Source organism: Microtus oregoni, unplaced genomic scaffold (genome assembly GCF_018167655.1).
Source record: "Microtus oregoni isolate MIOR12 unplaced genomic scaffold, Mior012 000006F_ref0000085, whole genome shotgun sequence".
Classification (NCBI taxonomy): Eukaryota; Metazoa; Chordata; class Mammalia; order Rodentia; family Cricetidae; genus Microtus; species Microtus oregoni.
This window is the reverse complement of record NW_024543065.1, coordinates 19,317,608-19,341,169: the sequence shown is the minus strand read 5'-3', so window position 1 is coordinate 19,341,169 and position 23,562 is coordinate 19,317,608. Positions and strand designations below refer to the sequence as shown.

General features: G+C 39.8%; 1 protein-coding gene across 1 annotated transcript in view; it reads left to right on the top strand.

The window, feature by feature from the left end:
- Positions 1-23,562, top strand: part of Slc35f1 (solute carrier family 35 member F1) — a 431,065-nt gene that overhangs the window by 249,333 nt on the left and 158,170 nt on the right. Inside the window, exon 2 of the mRNA XM_041654208.1 lies at positions 21,609-21,784. Coding sequence (XP_041510142.1) covers positions 21,609-21,784 — 176 coding nt within the window. The remainder of the gene's footprint in view (positions 1-21,608; positions 21,785-23,562) is intronic.

The window sequence follows — 23,562 nt, the reverse complement described above, 5'->3', positions numbered from 1 at the left end:
AGAGTTATATTTAGTAGATATATAAGAAACAAAACAAAACAAAAAAACCAACAACAAAACCCCTGCCATTTATATACAATAAAAGTAGTTCGTTTAGATGTATAAATGGCAACATTTCTGGATAGAAAAAAATGAATTCTCACAAGGAACAAGTTTATAGAAAGGTTAATCATATTGTTAGAGTAAAATAGGCCAATTTTTACTGTAAAGGAATATTCAAGTGCTCAGAATTACGGAGAAGGAGATGGTTTTTCCTGATTTTCATTCTGCATGCAATTTTACAGACATCAACTTTCAAATACCAACCAGAAACAGTTGTGCATTTTTCTTTTTTCCTTTTTGCAATACATATTTAGACTACCACTTTGTATTGATATTCATGGTTACAAAGTTTTAAAAGTATTTATTCTTATGTGTGTGTGTTTGTGTTTGTTTATCACCTCTGTGACAAACCACCCACCAAAATCAATGCGGGCAGGAAAGATTTCATTTCTTCTTACACCTCTCAGGTTCCACTTCATCACCGAAGGAAGTCAGGGCAGGAACTCAGGGCAGAAACCTAAAAGGAAAAAACAGAAGCAGAAGCCATGGAGGAACACAGCTTACTGGCTTGCTTCCTTTGAGTTGGTCATCCTACTTTCTTTTACATCCTAGGAGCACTTTCCCACAGTAAGCTGGGCCATCCCACATTAATCACTAATCAAGAAAATACCCCACAAACTTGTCTATAGGCAAGCTGATAGAGGCATTTATTCAATTAATGTTCCCTCTTCCCAAATTATTCTTGGTTTGTGTGAGTTGACAAAACCAACCAACCCAGTAAGTGTGTGTGTGGGGGGGGTGTATGTAGTGTATGTGTGTGTGGTGTATGTGTGGTGTGTGTGTGTGTGACATGTATGTATAATATATGTATGTGACATGTTTGTGTGAAGTCTGTGTAATGTGCGATGTGTGTGTGGTGTGTATATTGTGTGATGTGCACACTGTATGAAGAGCAGTGGACAAACTTGGCTATCAATCCCTGCCTTATACCTTGTTTGTGGCTGCTTTTCGCACTCCAGGCTAGATGACCTGTCTGTAAGCTGCTCAGGAATTCTCCCATCTCTGACCAACACTTCACTATAGGACTGCCAGGAATCCAGACACTTCCCTCTGCGTCTGAATTTCACATAGGTTCTGAGGACCTGAACTCAGGATGCCAGGTTTGTGAACTTGCACCCACTGAACCATCTTCTCAGTGCCCAGAATTTTAACACAATCAAACAAAGGGGTTTGGTAGTTTTCGGGTGGCTCGAAACACCTGCTGCCGTGTCAGCTCTGTGTCAACGAGACACAAACTAAAGACATCTGGGAAGAGAAGATGTTAATTGGTGAGTTGTTTCCATTTGATCAGCCTGTGGCCATATGTGGGGGCATTTTCTGATTACTGATTGGTAGGATAGAGTCTAGCCTATTGTGGATAGTCTCATCGCTGAGCATGTGGTCCTGGGTTGTATAACAAGGCAGAATGAGCAAGCCAATAAGCAGTTTTTCCCCGTGGTCTCGCCTTATGTTCCTACCTCTGGGCTGCTGCTATAGTTCCTGCTTTGGCTGTCCTTGATTTGGCATTGCTTTTGGTCAGTGTTTCGTCATAGCAACAGAGACGTAAAGTAGGATTCCTGCTTTAGCCTGGGTTGTCACCATCTCCATGTATAAGACCTCAGAACTGTGGGCACAACATAAACACCCAGTGCCTGGTACTGGGTGGTTACAAGGTAAGACATGGCACCCTGCTTTCTACAAATGTTGCCTTTCTCTCCATGGAGACCCTTCTTGTTAATGCTTGTTCCTTATGTCCATATACCTTTCTTTCACGAGTATCTCTGAGACCATCAAAGCAGTCTTGGTATGAGTCTTGTATGTTTGTATGTGTCCTTTTCTGACTGTTTATAAGATAAAACAAATCATTCTTGGAATTTCAAAGCCTTATAAACTCTGAAGTTAGTGAAGATCTGTTAGCTGAAGGACACACCCAGGATCACGAGAAGGAGAAATTGCCATTGCAGGACAGGACTTTATGCCATGTTGGAAGGTGAATTGCTTAAGAGGATGGTCGATACTTAGAAACACCAAGTATGACGAGCAAAGGTCTGCTTCAAGGAGCAAAGGCATGTGGCTGCTTCTTCTCATGAGTTATCTCTCATTAGTGACTGAAATATTCCTCACTGAATTTGGAACGCTTTCTCTTGCATCTGTCAAGTCCAGTTGGCAAGAGCGGATTAGCAACAATGGCTGATTTCAGCTCTGACTCAACGCTCCAGAGCCTGAGAGTCAGGAGAAATACGTTGATTCACAAATGAGCTTTTCATAAGAGCACGTAGTTGAAGAAGGCTGGTCTGTGAGAAATGCTGAGCCCCATGCTAATGTGGTGAGGGAGGCAGAGTTAAATTAATACAACCCAAAGGTGGATTTGGAAGTCACTTGATGTGGTCAATAGCACACAGAAAGCTAGATGGGATTGCCTGGGTGTCTGAGTATGACCGTGTAGGTAGGTTGTCCTGGGGTTAGTGCGCCATTCGATTTCCTACTTGTAAGAAAAGCTTCCAATGCTCATATGCCTCACTAGTGGCTTAGAAATGAAGTAAGCAGTTTTAGAGATTTGTTGTTCCTTCCTTCCATAGTGCAGCAAAAATGAATCCCAGGTCAGTCCCTTTCTTCCTGTTTCTCTTCATCCTAACCCCCAAGCTTTCCTCTTCCATGATGTTTAACCTGAGACTACAATTGGAATGTTTACTTCATCTTCTCCTTGTATTGAGACTATTAGTAGATGGAGTCTTGTCTGTAGAGAGACACAATGAAGACATCACCTCTGTGTGAGCTTATATTCTCTTCTTCATTAGCTATAGTTCTGAAGTAGGATTACACCTTTCAGGGTACTGAGAAAGCACCCTGGTCTCACTATTGTCTTTAGTGTTGAAGTACACCACAGACCCATAAACTCCCAGGTACTAAAAGTCAAGACACCTAACTTTCAGTTCTGACTCATAAGTACTGATGTGCTAGCAAAAAAGAAGTTAATAACCATTATGTCACTTCAAAGTAGTCTCCAAGTTACATTCTCCATCAATCATAACGTTTTCTCTAAGTCACCATTTATGAACTTTAGTGCTACTTGGATTCTGCATTTTGTTTCTATGGAGGAACATTGTGTTTCTTGTTTGACTAAAAGATGCATATGAAATAAAAGAGAGTATTTAAATGTTATAAAAGGCCTGCTGTCAGAATCATTTTGATACTGATGCTAGCCTTCCACATGAGGTGGAGGTGGGAGAGAAGGTGGGGACCTTGCCCAGGTCCTTCATCTGACTTGGCTGCTAGGCAGAAGTTCCAGCTCTACAGTCCAGTTGGATTTTGGCATCTGTCTGTGCATACACAGATTAAACACCCACTGACTTCTGATTTCTCAGAAGATCTCTATTGCTTGTAAAGTGAGGGGAGGTTGAAATTTGAACAACACATTTAGGTGATTCTGGTCTCCCCCCCCCCCAAATAAATATATAACATCCAAAATTCATACTCTTGCCAATATATTTCCATCACCAGATGCCCTCCAGGTCTTTCTGTAAAGGAAAGAAAGGAAGTGCAAAGTGTTGTTTTCTTCTGCCAGATGCCTATAGAAAAGTCCTTACTCAGACCTTTTTCATAAGCCTAGGAACTAGATTATTACGTCTACCTGATATTCCCTCAACGTAGCCCACATTACCATTCTGTGTACAGAACTCAGGGGAAGCCCAAGATGTGAAAGGTCATAGGCAGTTAGATTATTGCTATCATTTTGATAGTGTGGTTATTGACAATGAAGTCTCATGGAGAGTCTCACCCACACTCTCTTTCCCATTTACTTGTAGGATCTCCTCCCCACTGCTCTAAGTTGATCACAGTGTAAGAGTCAGGGGTAACCTTTCTGTTGCTAGTAAAAGCCTTCATCTACCTTAGAGCATTTGTAAAGAATTCAGTAACTTCTCAATCCTTGTCTTGCATTTAGTCTATCTTTATTGAGCACAATGTTCTATGCATATGTGTGTGTGTGTGGTATATGTGAGTGTATGTGTATGGTGTATATCATTCATCTTTGAAGTGATGTGAACATACAATTGTTCCCATTGTGCTGAAATAATGAACATAGATCAGTTAAAATACCTCCGTGTTTGTGCAGTTGTCTCGATTTGTGATTTTTAAGATTCTATGCTAATGTGCATGCCTTGGTAGGAATAAGCATTTTTATTTCCATTGGTTTCTAATGTTATCAGAGTTGGGACATAATTTTTATATCGCAAAGGAACATTTGTAGAAGTAGAGGATAATACCCCATCTCTTCTTCATAACCCCATGCTATGGTTTAGATCCTTAAGTTCCCTGTGTTGAGTCTTCGGCTCCATGAAGGTGCTATTGGTAGGTATTTGGAAGTTAGGGTCTGGTGAGAGTTTTTTAGGTCATAAATGTTTTTGCTTGCAGCAGAGATAGTGTGACTCCACCTTCTTTTTTCCTTCTCCTCTTGACTTCATAGCCATGAGATAAATGTGTCTGTTCTTTCATGTGTATCTGCATGAAGCTTTGCTTCTCTGTGGGCCGAAGAAAAGGGGTCAATTGATCATAACCTGGTATTTCTGGAACATAAGACTAAACAAATGTTTTTTCTTCTTGAGTTGACTATACCAGGTGTTGTCATAGTAGAAACAGAAAGCCAACTCGCATAACCTATCTGCTTCTACCTCTCCACTTTAAAAAAATTTTTAAATGCTTACCTGTAGTCATATGTATGCATGGATGTGCATGGTATGCTGCTTATGTGTGTGGTGTACATGAGTGTAAGTATATGGTGTATGTTTATGGGCTTGGGTGCATAGGTTTATGGCTGTGTATATGTTTATGTGGTGAGCGTGTATTGTGTGGGAGCATGTTTGTGATGTCTATATGTTCATGTGCATGAGTGCACATGTGTGTGCAGATGCATGTGCAAAGTGAGGTTGCTGATGCTATCTTTCTTGATTGCTTCCTGACTGTATATTGTACAGGGTTTCTGCCTTGGACCCAGAGATCACTGGTTTAGCCTCTCTACCTATCCAGCTTATGCTGGGGACCCCTGCCTGCAGAAATAGGGTGCTGGGTTTCTAAACTGTATTATATACGCTTTCATGGCAGGTGTTTTACCTGCTGGATTCATTTGTTCTGCTTCTGTAATGGAACATCGTGATAAAGAAAAACTTGGGGAGTAGGGCTTTATTTCAGCTTACAGTTGTAGTAGTCCATCATCCAGGGAATTCAGGGTAGAACACAAGACAGGAACCTGGAAACAGGAATTGAAGCAGATGCTATTGAGCAATACTGCTTACAGGCTCACTCTTCCAAGATTGCTCACTCAGTTTACTTTTTTATATACCCCTGGACCAACTGCCAAGGGACTCCACTGCCTATAGTGAGCTGGACCTTCCCAGATTAGCCATCAATCAAGAAAATTCCCCTCAGGCCTTGCCTACAGCTCAATCTGGTGGGGGGGGGGCATTTTCTCAACTGAAGTTCCCTCTTCCCAGAAGACTCCAACGTGGGTCAAGTTGACACAAAATGACCGAGCACACCCACTAAGCTATCTCCCCAGTCCCTGCCAGTGGTGCACTTTAGTAAATATTTTCATAAAACTAAAATGGAAAACAGCAAAGGATGCATTCTGGTGCTGTTAAGTAAACCAAAGGTTTATTTGCCAAACATGAAAGGCCAAGATCATAAGAAAAGTGGTGTCTCTTATCTCTTCCTAATGTATCTCAGAGAGAACTGGGAGTGTAGAAAAGTACACTAAAAGAAACATTTATGAAATATGTATCAGAGTAGTCCCCTGTTCTGCTCTATAAAGGGCTTGCCATCCTGTCTTTCTTGGACTGGCTATGTATCAAGAATGTACGTGAGACCCTACCAATGCATTAGTGGCCAGGTAACTTTTTTTTTTAATTTATTTATTTATTAAAGATTTCTGTCTCTTCCCCGCCACCGCGTCCCATTTCCCTCCCCCTCCCCCAATTAAGTCCCCCCCCCCCCTCAGCCCGAAAAGCAATCAGGGTTCCCTGTCCTGTGGGAAGTCCAAGGAACCCCCACCTCCATCCAGGTCTAGTAAGTTGAGCATCCAAACTGCCTAGGCTCCCACAAAGCCAGTGCGTGCAGTAGGATCAGAAATTATGTAGGCCCTTAGTCACATGGCTATGATGTTTTGGAAAAATGAATGTTTGTCATAAAAACAGTTCTCTTTTCCCTGATATTATTACATATGATCCCTTGTTATTTATTATTCATCTTTTTCACTTCAGTTAAGTTTCTTTTATCTCTAGACGTTTCCTCTCTGCCTCTTTCCTCTCTTCCTCTGACTTTACTCCTCCTTGACTCCAACCAAAAGAACTATAGCCTTTGTCCATAATAAAATGATGAGCATTTGCAAAGGGATTAGAAAACAACCAGGCACTTTTGTTCTTAAAGAAGCAAGGCTCTTCACTTATGAATGACTTACAAAGCAGAATGAAAATAAACGTTGCAACAGTGGAAGTACAGAGATATTTTGCTCTACAAAATTTAACAAAACCAATCAAACCTGAATCCAAACTGTTTTGATTCTGCAATCAGAAGAAATCTTGAGCTATTAGGAGAAAGAAAAGGCTTCCTCCTCTCTCCTCCCTTCCCTTCCATTCCCATCCCCTCTCCTCCCTTTTCTTCCCCTTCCCTCTCTTCCTCTGTCTTCCCTTCCCCCTCCTCCCTTCCCTGATGGAGGAAGGTCATTGGTTAATTAATAAAGAAACTGCTTGGCCCTGATAGGTTAGAACATAGGTGGGTGGAGTAAAAAGAACAGAATGCTGGGAGGAAGAGGAAGTGAGCTCAGACGCCATGCTCCCCTCTCCCGGGCAGACACGATGAAGCTCTGACCCAGGATGGATGTAGGCTAGAATCTTCTCAGTAAGCGCACCTCGGTGTTACACACATTAATAGAAATGGGCCAGGCAGTGTTTAAATGAATACAGTTTGTGTGTTGTTATTTCAGGGCATAAGCTAGCCAGGTGGCTGGGAGCTGGGCTGTGGGAAGAGGCCCGCAGCTCCTACAACACCTCCCCTCCCCTCCTCTGGGGAAATTCATCCTAAACCCTTTTATCCATTATTTCTAATCCTGCCTACTCTTCTAGAGCAAACAAACCAGAGTCTCATGTGTAGTGCGTGAATCCTGTACACTAGCAGGGTGCATATTCTCTAAGCCCAAACCGTCCCTTAGAATTAAAGCTCTGTAGGCTTTGTGCCTCCCTTGGGCAAAAGAATCTGTACAGGCTGGGAACCATGATGCTTGAACACAACTGCCCTAGATGGTCCATCAGAGCATTCTCCTACACATCTGTAGCCTCCTGAGTGGCATGAAGGGATTAATCTAGGTGCCTCCTCCTGGCAAAGCCATCATAGTTTGAGGACTTCTCCCAACTGTGTACTATCCATGCTCTCCTGCTGTTAGTATAGCCTCCTTCCCTCTGACATAATCTCCTATGGGGAATTCTAGAAATAAGAAGAGCACCCTTCCGGGAACATTCATCTTAGACCCAGTTTACTTCTTAGAAATGATTTCAAAAGCAGGGAACTCAAAATTTTTAAAGAAAAACATGTATAGGCACAAACCCATCCCTAAATATCTAAGTAGGTTATGTTACTATCAATGTAAGGTATGGCCAATTCTCTTTTCTGCCAGTTTTTCTGAAGTTAATATGATATCTGTCTCCCTGAAGGAAGAAATGACCCAAGGTCAGCCTGACCTCTTAGTCATGGCAAGGTAATATACCAGCAGCCAAGTTATTAAACAAAGCTCATTCTACCTTCTTCACTTACAGAACTTCATTAAGTTTATCTGAAATGCGCTTTAAAAACAATCTAATTCATCTTGCTCCAAGTAATTTAATTAGAATCCAATTAAATTCAGCAGAATGCATACATCATTTTACATGTTGCACCTTGATTCATTTAATTTGCAATTTTATTTTAAAGATGCAGAGGAGTTCTTTGGCCCCACACTATTCGATCCCAAACAATCCATTTCATGCATAAACTAACTGGTTCTCAGGAGCGCTATGGGAGACAAAAATGTGCTCATCTTTATGCATGTCACACACTGCTCATTTGAATTTCATATCCTGGGAAATGTGTGCTCTTATGAGAGATATTTCATATCAGTTCACTTTTACTTTCCGAGGGATGCTTTCTCTTCCTTCCCTTGCTTATCCCTCAGACACACAGACAAAAATGGATCAATAAAGAAAAAGGAATGGTATTCAGATCCAATTTACATCATTTTCAAAGTCATGATGAAAAGTTTAGGAATCAAAGGGACCAAGAATGGAGTGTTAGAATTCTTTTTCTTTGGAGATTGTTCAAAATACTAAATGACTAGGAATGCCTCTTTTTGTCCAGTAGACACATGGTCTTCACTTGTGATTGGTTGTGGTGAAGGTGATCTTCAAAGGCCACATGAGCACTATATAAATGCCATTGTGAGGATGTTAGCCTTGATCGTCTTCCAGGAAAACACAGGGCCACTTTTGAGTTAATTGGTATGAATCCTACCGATGTGGAAGAGCCTTTTCCAACACTCTGTGTTACTGTGATTTCAGAGACCAAATAAGAAAACCTTGTCTTTTCTCTAGATTTTATTTCTTTGCTCCAGTCATGATTTTTGAGACATGGTCTCATGTAGCCCAAGTTGACCTTCTACTTGTCATATAGGGGATGTTTGCCTTAAACTCTGAATCCTTCTGCTTTAACTTCTCAAGTTCTGGGGTTACAACAGAAACTGTCACAACTTGTTCCCTTGAGTTTTCTTAATCTGAAGTTACTCACAGTTAAGGTGGTAACTGTACATGGTATCCTTTCAGTTCAGAGGTGTAAGGGCACTGTCTGTCTGCTGTTCTTAACTCACAGATGCATTGTGGCAGCTATTGTACCTTAAGAAGCATTAAGTGGGAGTAGTGAAAGAAGAAAAGTAGAAAATATACCTTATCAAAAAAAATGCAAGAAAGAAAAGAAAAATAAAATAATTAAAGTTAAATTGTAGCATTTGCTTTAGCTCTTATTTAATTTCCCTTTACTGCCATTTTAAGACCTTCAATGAGGCCATGTTTATTTATCATCTGAAAGACAAAATTTGACATTTTTTTTCATTATTTTGTTCTATCTTCATGGAGGTAACTTTTCCTGGGGAGACACGAAAAACTACTCACTCTAGATAGGGCAACAATGACAGGCCAGGCAAGTGATTCCATCCAAATCTAGGTTGATGAACCAATGAGTTTATTTGGCTTACTTGTAGGATCATGGGTAAGAGGAATGGGGATGTTTGCCAGACAACTATGTCACAGAAAGACCCCACCCCAGCAAGAAGGATGACCCCTCCAAAACAGAATAGATGGGGTCCTTCTCCAATTAACCTCCTACCCATTATACACTCTAGAGATCACATGCCATAGAGGCAAAATGACCTGTCACTGGGAGGGTGTGAGTGGGACCAAAGGAGTGGCTGACATCTCAGAAGAAGGCCTGATGGCCCCCTTTACCTTCTCCTTCTATAAAGGAATGCCACAGGTTCAGTCTTGTTAAGGGTTTCCAGTAGGTAATCACCCCAGCCATGGTCAAAATGGTGAGCAGTCACCTAATGCATAGAAGATAACCTTGTACAGTGGATGTGCTCTTGGACAGGTTGGAAACATTGTTATAGACTTTACAGGTGGCACATATGTGCTAAATGGAGTATATAAAACATTTGAAATGACTTTGAATTACCAATCTTGACATAAGAGTAAAGAAAGTAAATGCATGTCTTGGTTTAAGATACTATGACAAAGAACCATAGGTCAGATGGTTTATACACAACAGAAATTTGTTTCTCATAGTTCTGGAAGATAGAAGTTTAAGATCAAGATGTTAGTATGGTTGAGTTCTGATGAAGAGATCTCTTGGCCGGGTGCACACTGCTACTGTACCTCATATGTAACATGATGGCTGGCTTTCTTCTTGGGGTTTCTGTCCTACCCAGTACCCCACAGCCAGCAAGCCCCAAAGAAAATCACACAGAGATCTCTATAAGTTATAAAGCTGATTGGACTATTAGCTCAGGCTACTTATTAGCTCTTGTAGCTTATATTAACCCATTATTCTGATCTATTTTTTGCCATATGGCCCGGTATTTTTTTCAGCTGGCAGGTCACATCCTGCTTCCTCGGTGGTCTGTGCAGGACTGGGAGGAATCAACTTCAACTTCCTCCTTCCTAGAATTCTCTTGTACTCATTGCATCATTTCTACCTCCTGTCTGGTTTTCCCACCTATACTTCCTGACTGGCCAATCAGTGTTTATTTAAAACATGATTGACAGAATACAGACAATTCTCCCACACTCATATGCTTTAAGAGCCCTCAGATTGTTTTTAGAATAATTGAGCTTCATTCATTAGTGTTTTGCCTTTTTGACCCACTCATTTTCAAAAGGTCCACCTTCTAATATTATTGCATAGTCAGGGTTGCAATATATGAATTCTGGGGAAACATAAACTTTTTTAATATTTGAGATTATTTTTAATTGATTTTTATTGAGCTCTACATTTTTCTCTGTTCCCCTCCCTGACTCTCCTCTCCCCTTCAACCCTCCCCTAAGGTCCCAATTTACTCAGGAGATCTTGTCTTTTTCTACTTCCCATGTAAAAAAAATAAACATTTTATCCATTTCAAGACAGTTTATAAATTATTTCAGTCAAAAAAAAAAAACCTTTAGCAATTGCTTCCCCTAAAAGACCTCTGTTAAATTCTAACAGACTAAAGCAAGGTTGGTTAGGAGGCAACAATGGCTCATCCTTTTCCATTCTGGAGACAGGTTTTGGTGATGCTGAGTATGTCAGAGTACTTCTCATTATGTTAGTTGGTAATTTTTCAATGACTTCTAGTAGGAAAATGATTAATATATGTACACACACACACACACACACACACACACACACACACACACACACAGGAGCCCTCATTGAAGAGTCAGTGGTTTCCAGTAGGTGAGGGTCTAACCCTGGTCTTCAGTTGTAACCTTAGCAGTGGCTCCTCCTATAAGAATATTCCATGGGACACAGTCTCAGGGGAAAAGGTAATCCCAATAGATGTCACTGCTACATCCCTGGCTTGTGGCACCACTATTTCTTTTGTTTCACCTGATGTTTTTTCAGTCTTAGTCTTGATAGCTTTTTAAAAAGTTGAACACTGTATATCACATGAAGAGCCCCGAGCTGTCTTTTAATAGCCATCCATTTAACTTTAATGTCTTTGTGTGCTCTCATAAACTTCCTCTAGCTTTAGTCTTTACATGTCCTCTACAGCATTCTCCTTCAGAGTGGCTTCCATTGGTCTTACCTTGTGTTCTCTTCCATTGTAGAGGCAGCTGAGAGCCTTTGGGGTCTCACACTTCATTTTATCACTTCGATTTGTCTTTCATCTCTGCAACTTGAACCTGGGGTAAAAATAATCCAATTCCCTGTCTTTATTAGATTTATCCCTGCTAAAGAAATTTCAATACATCAGTTTCTTCCCAGTAATTATAATAATTATAATAAATACCCAATTTTTATTTCTATGGGAGATATTTTCCTCTACAACATATTTTTCTTAGTCCATGCTATAAAAAATAAATTTGACATAATTTTGAGGAGTTTTTTTAAGGTACTCTGTCAATGGAAGTTTAAATAAAAGTCACTCCTTTATTGTCTTATCATTAAAGCAGGGCATTAAAATCATCTTTTGAGGCAAAAAAAGAAGAAAAATGTTTACTTTCCTATGTCCTTTGTTGGGAACAAAAGTCAGGTGTTTTGTGTTCCAAAGTGAGGAAAGACTCCTCTAGTTAGCCACAGTCCCTGCATAGCCATAAGCTATGATCTCTGTTGATTACGCACTTTTCAAGAGGGTTGACACTGTGTATGGAGAAGCTTGGCACTTAGACGAATACAATTTCCTCATGCGTCAGGGGTAAGAATGTGTTACAAGTGAAATAAAATGGTGAAATCTGACATTGGTTTTTATGTTAGGACACAGTGAGGCAGTCTGTTTTTGTTCATTCAGTGGATTTCAAAGTTAAATTGTTTGCCTTTTGGCCCCAGGGTTCACTAACGCAATTCAAAATGCAAAGCTAAAAGCATTTTGAAATGAAAAATGTCAAAATCATTTAAAATGCATAAAGTAATCTGTAACACAGCCATCCTAAAAGGTTACAGTGCCTCTCCAAGAAGATGTTAGCAAGTGTGGGAACTGGTCAGAAGTTCCTGTTGGGAACCTATTAAGTAGTCCATATCCTCCCCCCAGCCCCCAGCCCCGCTATCATTTCTGACTTTCTGAAAGACAATAATGCCAAAGGCTTTCTGAATTAGTGAAAACATTTATTAATTTGTTCTGAAAGTACCAGACCAATCATATAGAGAGTAATCGATGGACTAGTACTTATAAAAAGACTTAATGTTAGGAGAACCATTATACTGGCTATTCCCCAAAAGTCAAATATTATAGGAGGCAGTTCACATGAACTACCTTGTTAAGTCTCAATGATGACCTTTGGAAATAGATGTTACTATCTGCATGATGGAGGAGGGTCATCTTTCTATCTGTTGTTTTATTGGTTAAGTAATAAAGAAACTGCTTGGCCTCTGATAGGACAGAAAATTAGGTAGGCGGAGTAGACAGAACAGAATGCTGGGAGAAAGAAGCCGAGTCAGTGAGTCGCCATGATTCTCCTAGTCCAGACAGACACAGGTTAAGATCTTTCCTGGTAAGCCAGCTCGTGGTGCTACACAAAATATTAAAAATGGGTTAGATCAATATGTAAGAGCTAGCCAATAAGAGGCTGAAACTAATGGGCCAAGCAATGTTTAAAAGATTACAATTTCTGTGTAGTTATCTTGGGTAAAGCTAGCCGGGTGGGTGGCCGGGTGCCAGGGACGCAGCCCTGCCGCTCCTATTACAACATCTGCATTTTAAAGATGAGTGGAATAAGTCTTAGAGACATGATCAATCTCTAAATCCAGATTTGTTCAGTTTCAAAGCATTTTCTCATTTTACTGCACCGTACAAGTCTTTAGAAGACCGTGTCATACCTCCCAAGAGAGCAAATAAAATTTATTTTCTGAGTCAGTTGTCTTCAAAGTGGTAATGTACAGTTCCAAGGGAATATCAGATGCTCTGCTAAAGTCTAAGAAGAAACTGTTATTATCACCTTATATGTGAAGAGAAAGTACCATTTCTTTTGCAGGGAACAGCAGTAAAAACTAAGGTGGGCCAATTTTGAGATGCAAATTGACCACGACATCACTGTTTAGTCTGTGAGACTGCTTTCTTCACTTCTCTCCTCTTATTCCTTTCATAATGATTGTGTTCTTTTCCTTTTCGAGTTATTTGTTTACATGATAATTACAGCTTCCCCCTTCCCTTTTGCCTTTTCTCCATCCCAAGCCTTCCATGAACCCCACCACTTTGTGCTCTTCCAAATTCATTAATTATTTTTTCAGTTGTTACACTCATACACACACCATTCATGTCTGTGTTCTTATTGTGTGTATATATACAAATATAATCTGTTCAGTCCATTTAATGTTACTTATAAGTATATGCTTTCAGGGCTGATCATTTGATATTGGAAAACCAACTGGTATTGACTAACCAATTGGTGTACTCTTCCCTGAGGAAGACTTTTACTCTATTATCAGCATTTCTTAGTTGCTTCCTGCTCTCTTCATGTGGACTAACTGGTGAGATAAATGATTGTGAATTTTCAGTAACTGAGTTTCTCTTATGATAACTTCGTATTGGCCAGCCAAGAGATTTCATGTCTGCCTCTGCCTTTAAGCAAGCATGGCATTCCTCTCTTGGCAATGATGTGCCAATTTCCCAGAACCAAACCAAGCCTTTACCATTAGAAAAAAGACTCTAATATTTGTTCTCCATAAAAATGCTTTCATAATAGTATCATCCAATTTTAAACACTAAAATTATTCTAATAGCTTCTGGCATGTTTTGAGATTTACTTGAGAGATTTTCTTGAGTCCATAAGTACTTTATGTTCTCTGTCTTACATATTTATTTGCCTCTCTAAACATCTGGAGATAGAGTAATAGATTCATTCCTCCTAGTCTGTATCCAGTGGGCCTTGATAAATCTACAGACTTGTCTATTTTTCCGTGGATCACAGCAAAACTAGCAAATAATAAAGTCATAGATATTTGTTGTAACCCAGCAGCCACCAAAGGATTTATTCAGTGGCCTGATTATTTTAGCGTTAAAGATATAAATGTCAATGGTTGGTATACACATACAGGTACTTTTTAAAAGTAAGACAGTTTTATGGAATAGAAGAAAATGTAAAGCTTAATAGTTTAGCCTAACTAAGTTCCCCCAGAAAGCAGGCAGAGGTGTGTGTTCGGCTTGATTATTAACAGTGCATTTGCATAGAACAGTAATGAGACACAATAAAGGGTAAAATAAACCTTTGAGAGCATTAAAATGTAGCCATCTCCAGAGACTCCACATAGCTTGCATGCACGAAGAAGGAAGAATATGCATTGTTCAAATGCACTAATTCCTTTTTGCTGTCTGCTTATTCACGAGTGTGTAGCAAGCTGGTTGCCGCAGAGGCCCAGCCCTCCCAGCAGGCTGAGCACTTGCAGAGAAGAAGGTGTACGGTACACAGGAGGAGCCTGAGGCTCAGGGCCACTGAGTTGGGCCCACATAACACTGAGTGTGGTCCATGTAGAGATGTTCACTGTAGATACCACCGGAGCTGGACTGAGTGGTCATGGACTCTGCAGATAAGTGAAAACCAAAAGAAATCTGACATTTGTAGAAAAGGTACTATACACACAGGTCAGTCATATATCCTTATTTTACATGGAGCACCCCAAGTGCACAGTGAAAGATAGCAAAAACTGTGGTGCTTACATGTAACGGGGAGCTGACAGAGCCATAAAGTTCCAGCTCTCTCCTTGAGCTTTCTCTTCTTTTCAGTGAACACAATGCATGAAACATCCATGCGCATCTGTGACTTGTCTTGTCGCGCTAACGTTTAGATATCTCCCTTACTTAGGATGCTATAGATATATGACAGGAAGGCCTTCTGGTGCCTTACTTGATTTCTTCTAGTTAATGGCAAATCCAATTCAAAATGATGCCACTGAGCCAGTGAATGGATCAAGCCCAGGAATTAAGATTTGAAAAGAAGAAACCCCAGTCAGAGTTAAACATCTCAGCATTGCATTTGTACTTGGTCTAATAATCACCTTATATAAAAGTCTACTAATCTTGAATATAGTCAAAACTACTTAGGACAGAGCTTCTTGGAGTCAATGGTTTACCAACACGAATCTTACCAAAAAACATAGTAGAAAATGTTTCTTCCACATTCAAGTGGCATCGTTTTTACGCAAACATATACTTAAATATTCTTTATATATTTGCATCTCTGAATGCTTGTACTAACACAAATCTCTTGAGGCTTGCCTGAGACTCATTATCAGAATGAAGACACCTCCACAGGAAGGTTGATTTGCTCTAATTCATGATGATGGCATAATTATTCCACTCTCACGGCAAAAATTACAGAGCAATATAATTATATAACATTGTGTTGACATTATCTATACCTTTTAATTATGATTAGAAGAAATGGGATACAATGTATGCTTTATTTTTAATTCTATTGTTTAGAATGTTTAATTTGTAACAGAAGCGTACCCCCCCATCCTAAATTCTGTTTCTTTAACACAACACAGTGGTGCTGATAATGGACATGTCAGTATTTATGAGTACAAGCTCTGTTCTAACAGGTATTCAGCTCCCAGCAGCACCATTTTTTTTCCTGAGACTCATGCATTTTTCATTGTCTAGTTCGTCTGAATTTAAAGTGGATGAGATGTCCTTTTAAATGCACAAACAAAGACAATGAAAATGTGTATCATAGCCTCCTCTCCATTTCTGCTACTAAAATTATAGGAACTATGTATCTTCCGTTAGAATGCATCTGCTGTGCTATTCTATGTACGACATGAATAACCAAGAGCCCGTTGTGCAAAATTGCACCCAGCACCAATTTTGGCATTTTTTTGCAAGATAGCACCTTTCTGGGCTTGCTCAGAAATGCAGTAGAAAATAGCTTATTAGTCTCAGTTTCTAACTGGCAGATGGGTTACAGTAAAAACAAGGATGTTTTCTGTCTCATTCTGGTAAATTTTCTTGTGAGGATAAGACACCACCATGGCAGTCTTCTGCCCTTCCCATACACAGACCCTAGCTCCCTCAGACATGCATGCATTCCTTGTTGAGTATCTATTTTCTTCTGTCTAGCAGTCATCAGACTTTAGGAACAGAACATGGGAATTGTTAAAGGTCATTCATGCCTTTCTTCTTGGGAGCTCATGAGCTATACAATACAGTCAGCATAAGTAGAAATAGGAACACTCACCTGAAGACACTTGTCCCGGCCTTGGGGATCAGGAATGGCCAATGAGAGACTTTCAAGACAACTTTGTATGTTTTGGTCTTGAAGAGTTACGTAAAGTACCCACAGAGCAAGGGTACTCAAGAAAAAAAAAAAACATGAAAGGTATTGAACTACAGTAACCAACTCAGGGGATCCTTTGTGTTGGAAAAGACAGATTTCCATATGACATGTCACCATATGCATTCATCCTGTGCCAGAGGAGAGCAAAGAGTTTGATGGAGACAAAATGGCAGAGCAGAGGCTGGAGTTAGTAGGATACCAGCAGTTAGGTTTTTGGGGGTTTTATATTTACTTTATTTTGATGTCTCTACTAAGTCACACAAGCATGCAGGTGACATCTAGCTCCTTTAGTCAAGAAAGGACTCAGGAACTGATCTGGTAGGATACTCCTTGCACTTTTTCCTGATCCACACCATGTTTATTAGCATGCCCTATAAAATTATAATTTGTATTCTCAATCCAGTCACAACATCAAGGCTGAAAGACATGACAGTTAATTAAAAGAATAGCTCAACACGGTGGGTCTGCAGCCTTGTTCTGATAAGGAAACAAGGACAGGCTTGTGTTGACTTCTTGTTGAGAGGCACACATTGCAGGTACCTTGGGGGAAAAGCTGTTGTCAGTCAGTCTGACTAGCTATGGCTTTTGTGTTTACTGTTTCCAGTAGGTTTCTGAAAAGCAGTCTGCTAGGCAAGTCTGGGCCCCACACAGTCTCTGAGAACAGAGAATATTTTGGACAGCTAATGGTAGCCCTGCATAGTAATTCAGAAGTTAGGTTTTGGAATGATATCACCTAGCTTCTACCTAATGTCTTTACAGTACCTAAATTAAAAAAAAAAAAAGTACCTCTTTGACCTTGGGCTGGTCTTTTGCCTCTCTGTGGTTTAGGTCCTTATTTAGCAAAAGACACAATAGCAACATTTGCTGTTTAAGATTCTCTGAGGATTAAAGGAAATTGTATAAAATAATCCCAGTGCTTTTAAAATATGATTTATTAGACATATTTCCCTTTATTTTCTATTTCTTTATTTTTTTTTAACTAAGCTTCTTGGAAATCCAGTGTCAGAAGTTTGACTTAATGGCCTCTCAATGACAAACTATATCTTACTCATTTTACATGTCTTAATATAGCACATAAAAGGCTATTTTATAAGATGTTGTATGCAGTCAGTCACATGATTGGTTAAAATTCTATTTTCTTATTTAAGTATTCTGTAGATGTGTGGCTTGGTTTATGATGCTACCAAGGTTTTAAACATGATTGTCATAATTTAAGTAGGTCATATATTGTTTTAGACTTCTCCAGCAAGAATGTACACTCAATATGTTGCACTTTCTAGGCCACACTCAGCAACAGAAACATCCATTTAATACACTAGCTGTAACTTTGTCTATATCTCTTCTACTTTAGTGTGGGCATTATTAGGCAAATGATTAAGAATGGCCAATCATAAGATTACTACCAATCTACTGCAAATTAATTATTTATCTACTATGATTAGTGTTGTGCTACATGGTGATTAGCTCAAACACCTTCAAAGAAGCCTTTAAAGACAACATCTTTTATTTCTCACCACTTTCTACCCATGTAGTCACAATTAATGATCTCACCCAAGAAACTCTCTGTACCCTAGGTTCCCAAGCCATGTATTGACAGGTAGGATTACATGAAATTAAAGTCATTCCATCCAACAAAGGAAACTATTAACAGAATAAAGAGACAGGCTTCCGAATGTGAGAAAATCTTTAACAGCAATATTTCAGACAGAGGCTGACACATAAAATAATAAAGAACTGCTAAAATTTTCCAGTCAATAAATGTGGCAAGGAACTCAGCAGAATGTTCTCTAAAAATGAAATACAAAGCTAGAATGTAGCTCATTTGGAAGAGCACTTGTTGAGTTTGCATGATACAGCAAGTTAGACTCTCAGCCCTGCAGAAACAAACAAACAAAAAACCCTTGATATGTTGGCATACCTAAATTCAGGAGGATCAGTAATTAAAGGTCATTCCTGACAACATAATGGGTTTGAGGCCTTTCTGGGATTTGTTAAGCTCTATCAAAGAAGAACTATCAGGAAGAGAAGGCAGAAGAAAAAAGAAGAGGATGAAGTAGAAGAGGTGCAAGAGAAGGAGGAAGAGGAGGAGGCAGCTGAAGAAGCTGCAGCAGCACAATCAGTCACTAAAAGTTTTAAAAAGGTGTTCAGCCCCCTCGCCATCTGGAAAACACCAAGTATTACAGCTTTGAGATTCTATCTCACCACTGTGAGAGTGACCAACATCAAGAATACTACCAAGTTCTGTGAGGATATGGGGAAAGAGAAATCCCTTTTCACTGCTGGGGGAAATGTGAACAAGTACAATCCCTACAGAAATCAGAACAGACAAATCTCAAAAACAACAAAAAAGAATAGAATTGCCATCTGACTCTGCTATAACACTCATGTGCATACACCCAGAGAACTCCTACTACACATCCATTTTTTTTGCACATGCATATTTACTATTGTTCTATGCACAGTAGCTAAGAAATGGAACAAGCCTAGATTTGTATCAACAGACAAATGGGCAAGAAACCGTTGTACTTAAATAGAAATAAGATCGGAACACTTACAGTGAAATGGATGGAACTGGAAAGTAGTCTCTTAATCAAAGTATCTCAGACATAGGAAACAAGTATTCCATTTCTTTCACGTGCATATCCTAGATTTTAATTTTATATATTTATAAATGTTTGGGGGGCTGCAGATTATGAAACTAGAAAAGGGGCTGTTGGGGGGATCCTAAGAAAGGATTGGGGCTGGAAGGAGAGGACAGATGAAACACAAGTGGTATGGGAACAAAATGTGTTGGAGGAGGGGATATGTGGAACAGGAACATGGGGGAGCAGAGTGGGGGACAGGGCCAACAAAAACAAAGTGTGTATTGTGGTATCATAATTAAGCCTATTACTTCATCTCCTAATTTTTTAAAAATTACATTTACAAATGTTTGAGTTTATTTGAATTCTTCCTTACAGTTTTCTTTTTCTTCTGTTGGTGAGGGGGAAGGGTGTATTGTTTCTTTCATAGCATCAAGGGCTCAGCTCAGGACCTTGCCCATGCTAAGTAAGTGATCTACCATATCCCACATCCTCAACCCAGTTGATCTTTAAGAAACAAAAGCCCTGAGATTCCTATACAGTCAGCTCTGATTATACTTTGTCTTGCATGTCTTTTAATCCTTCCATCTCCCAATCCTCTGACTGTAGGTACAGGAAACAGAAAAACCATAGTCAGATGAAGGCAAAGAGGCTAAACAAACAAGCAAACAGTAACTACAACGCAATGAGAGAAAAGTAAGAAAAGAGGTGTGTCCTGAGGGAAAGAGAGTAGTAAGGCCTCGCAAAACAAGTGGCAAAAGAGCCAAATGTTGAGAGGATGACTAGGGGCCAGGCTGGAGAAGGCATGATGCACATTCTGCAAATGATAACCTGTAAAGGAATATGAGAGAAGAAGATCGCTGTTCACTGTTGAAATATTAGTAGCTCCAAGAGTCGGGAACTCTGGCTTCATGCAGAAATGCTATGGGACTGGAGAAGCAGGCATTAATGGCCCAGAGGCCACTGGAGAGAGAACACTAAGAATGTCATTCCAGTTGCCATATAACCCTTGGAAAGCCACGTGCCCCAAAGCAACACCATTTTGTTCTCATAACTCTCTTCCTTGAACCGCAGCCTCTAGGGATGGCTCCTCTCTTCTCTTTTGTGTAGGCTAGCTTAGTATGTTGGTGGCAGGAGACGCCCAAACCCCCATTCTGTTTGACACAAAGGCTGCCTGGATTTCTCCCTTTATTTCCCAGGTGTCTCTCAGTATTGAGCAGGACACCTCAGGCGTCTTACTGGGAAGCTGTCTCCTCAGAGGAAAACATGAATTGCTGCAAAACTTCTCAAAGGCTAGGCCCAGCAGGCCCATGGCTTCACCTCCTCTGTACTCGAGTGTTCAAAGCAAGGCAAGATCAGCCTCAGCTTCCAAAAAAGGAGAAATAGACCCAGAAGACAAAACAAAACAAAAATCAACCTGTGTTTGACATAGTCTTTGTGTTTATACTACTGCTTCCTTATATTATATTGCTGTTTCTACAAATAAACCAGAAAGATCAAAAGAGACTTTCAGAGCAAACTCTGCCTCCTGCTTCCAGAGGCTTTTTGTGCGTGCACGTGTGTGTGTGTGTGTGTGTGTGTTTGTGTGTGTTTGTGTGTGTGTGTGTGATGACTACAAAGCTTGTGTGGGCATTTCATTTCCATGGAAACTGAACACTCTGACTCTTGCTCCAGTCCCCACTTCAGAAGTCTACAAGAGCATTGCCTATGAAAACTGCAATGAAAATATTTGCATAATTATTATGCTACAGCAGTCCTGAGTCTATTTCAGGAATAATTGTTTTAATATACAGGCAGTTGTAACTTGAAAAGCAAGGGATAAAGACCCAATGCGTATTAAAGCTTCTTAGGGCAGAGTTCCGGAGGCTAGGAGGACACAAGAAGTGGTCCTGCTGGATTTCCAGAGGCTTGTTTAATCATTCCATCCCAGAGTTTCTTGAGTCCGGAGCTTGATCTGTAAAGCAACGAATCTTTCTTTATTGTTTTATTGTACACACAGATGATGTTGGAATATGCTTCCTGTTTGCCAGGGTTGGGCATGCACCCAGCATCATTAGGGCACAATACTGTGGAAAGCATCAAGATGATAGCCCTTGCACAACAGCCTCTGGAGTACAGTGGTTGGAATGGAGCCAGGTTCCCATGCAGAGGCTTGATCTCATAACCAGGTTTTGCTTTATCCTCACTATGTGTTCTGTGGGCAGATTAATTAAGCATGTTAAGCATTAGTTTCCATCTCTACGAAGCCTCACTAATAACTGCACAGTCCCCCAAGCATCGCTTCAATGGTTACAATAGGTAGTACTCACTGCCCTTAACTCAGTGCCTGCTAGGAATTATCAATGGAATTAACTACTGTTGTTTGCATGAACTTCCTGCTGACACCTCTATATTTCTCTTCATTTCTCAGGGAGATGCTAATCTCTGTGGCTTTGGGCCAAGTATTATCCCTTCTTGTTTGTGGAATCGGCTTGACCAGCAAGTACCTGGCAGAAGATTTTCATGCCAACACCCCAGTCTTCCAGAGCTTTCTCAACTACATCCTCCTCTTCTTGGTCTATACCACTACCCTAGCCGTCAGACAAGGTAAGCTGTCCCTGAGCCCAGGAAAAGGACTTTTACAACCATGTAGAAGAACATGAGCCTTGACTAGATATCATTTCATCACTAGTAGCACCAGCAAGATGATTCATATCCCCAGAACTCATTCTGTCATTTTGTAGTAACACTGCAAAGAAAATGAGGGAATATATCACAAAGAAGCATACATTGTGTAAATTCAGCAAAAAGTAGGAGATATATGAATTGGAGAAAAGTACAGCTACTCACAATTTGAATTCCTTTTAAGGCTTTTGTTCCTCGCAATGAATCTAAATAGAGTAGCCCCTAAAACCTGGATCAGGCCCACTGCAACTCTTCTAAAGATGCTAGTCCTGAGCTGTCTAAGGGAACTGCAGACAAATATATGTTCTTTAGGAAAGTCACATAAATACTAATAAAAACAACTCGTGTAACAATGCAAGAGGAATAAAAGAAAAGGAAATTCTCAAAAATGGCCAATTGTGGTCCTATTTTATACTTAGAATAATAAGGCAATAAAAACAAGTTTTTCAAGAGTCAGTATAAGAAAATACATTTTAAAAGAGGAGGTCTAATAAAAATTACTTGGGAGGGGGTGCATCCTAGAGGGTGTTCAGAGCACTATGAGTATACTATCAAACTTGACAAAATCCTTTTATTGACAGTCCCACAGAAAGCCAAAAATTTCCTCTTAAATTGTAGCTGTTGACTAGGGTCCATTGAAGAATAATCACTAATAGGTTTGAAAGTAATCATATACTTTAATAACAAACAACAGCATGTATATCGCTAAATATATCGGGTTTTTTTGGAGATTGCAATCTTTAATCTCAAAAAATATATGAGAAGAATCTGCAGTGTCTGCAATGACAGTAACGTGAATTTTCAATATCCAAATTTTGTGCAATTGATCTGCCTCTTCTTTTTAATTGTTTTTATTGAGCTATATAATTTTCTCTGCTCTCCTCCCTTCCTCCCCCCTCTCCTTTTACCTTCTTTCATGGTCCCCGTGCTTCAAGTTTACTCAGGACATTGTGCCTTTTTCTACTTCCCATGTAGATTAGATTCATGTATGTCTCTCTTAGCGTCCTCATTGTTGTCTTGGTTCTCCAGGATTGTGGATTGTAGTCTGTTTTTTCTTTGCTTTATGTCTTAAAGCCACTTATTAGTGAGTATATATGATATTTGTCTTTCTGGGTCTGGGTTACCTCATTCAATATGATATTTTCTAGATCCATCCATTTGACCACATTTTTTCCACTGTGGAAATGTACATTTTTTTTATCCATTTATAGGTCAAGAGGCATTTTGGTTATTTCCACATTTTGGCTATGACAAATAATGCTGCTATGAACATAGTTGAGCACATATCCTTATGGTATGCTTGAGCATCCTTTGGGTATACACCTGAAAGTGGTATTGTTGGGTCTTGAGGTAGGTTGTTTTCTAATTTTCTGAGAAATTGCCATACTGATATCCAAAGGGGCTATACCAGTTTGCACTCCCACCAGCAATGGAGGAGTGTTCCCTTTATTCCACATCTTCTCCAGCATAGGGTATTAACAGTGCTTTTGATCTTGGCCATTTTGACAGGTGTAAGATGAAATCTCAGAGTTGTTTTGATTTGCATTTCTCTCATGGCTAAGGATGTTGAGCATTTACTTAAGTGTCTCTCAACCATTTTAGACTCATCTGTTGAAAGTTCTTTGTTGAGGTCTGTACTCCACTTTTTATAGGATTATTTATTCTTTTAATGACCAATTTCCTGAGTTCTTTGTATATTT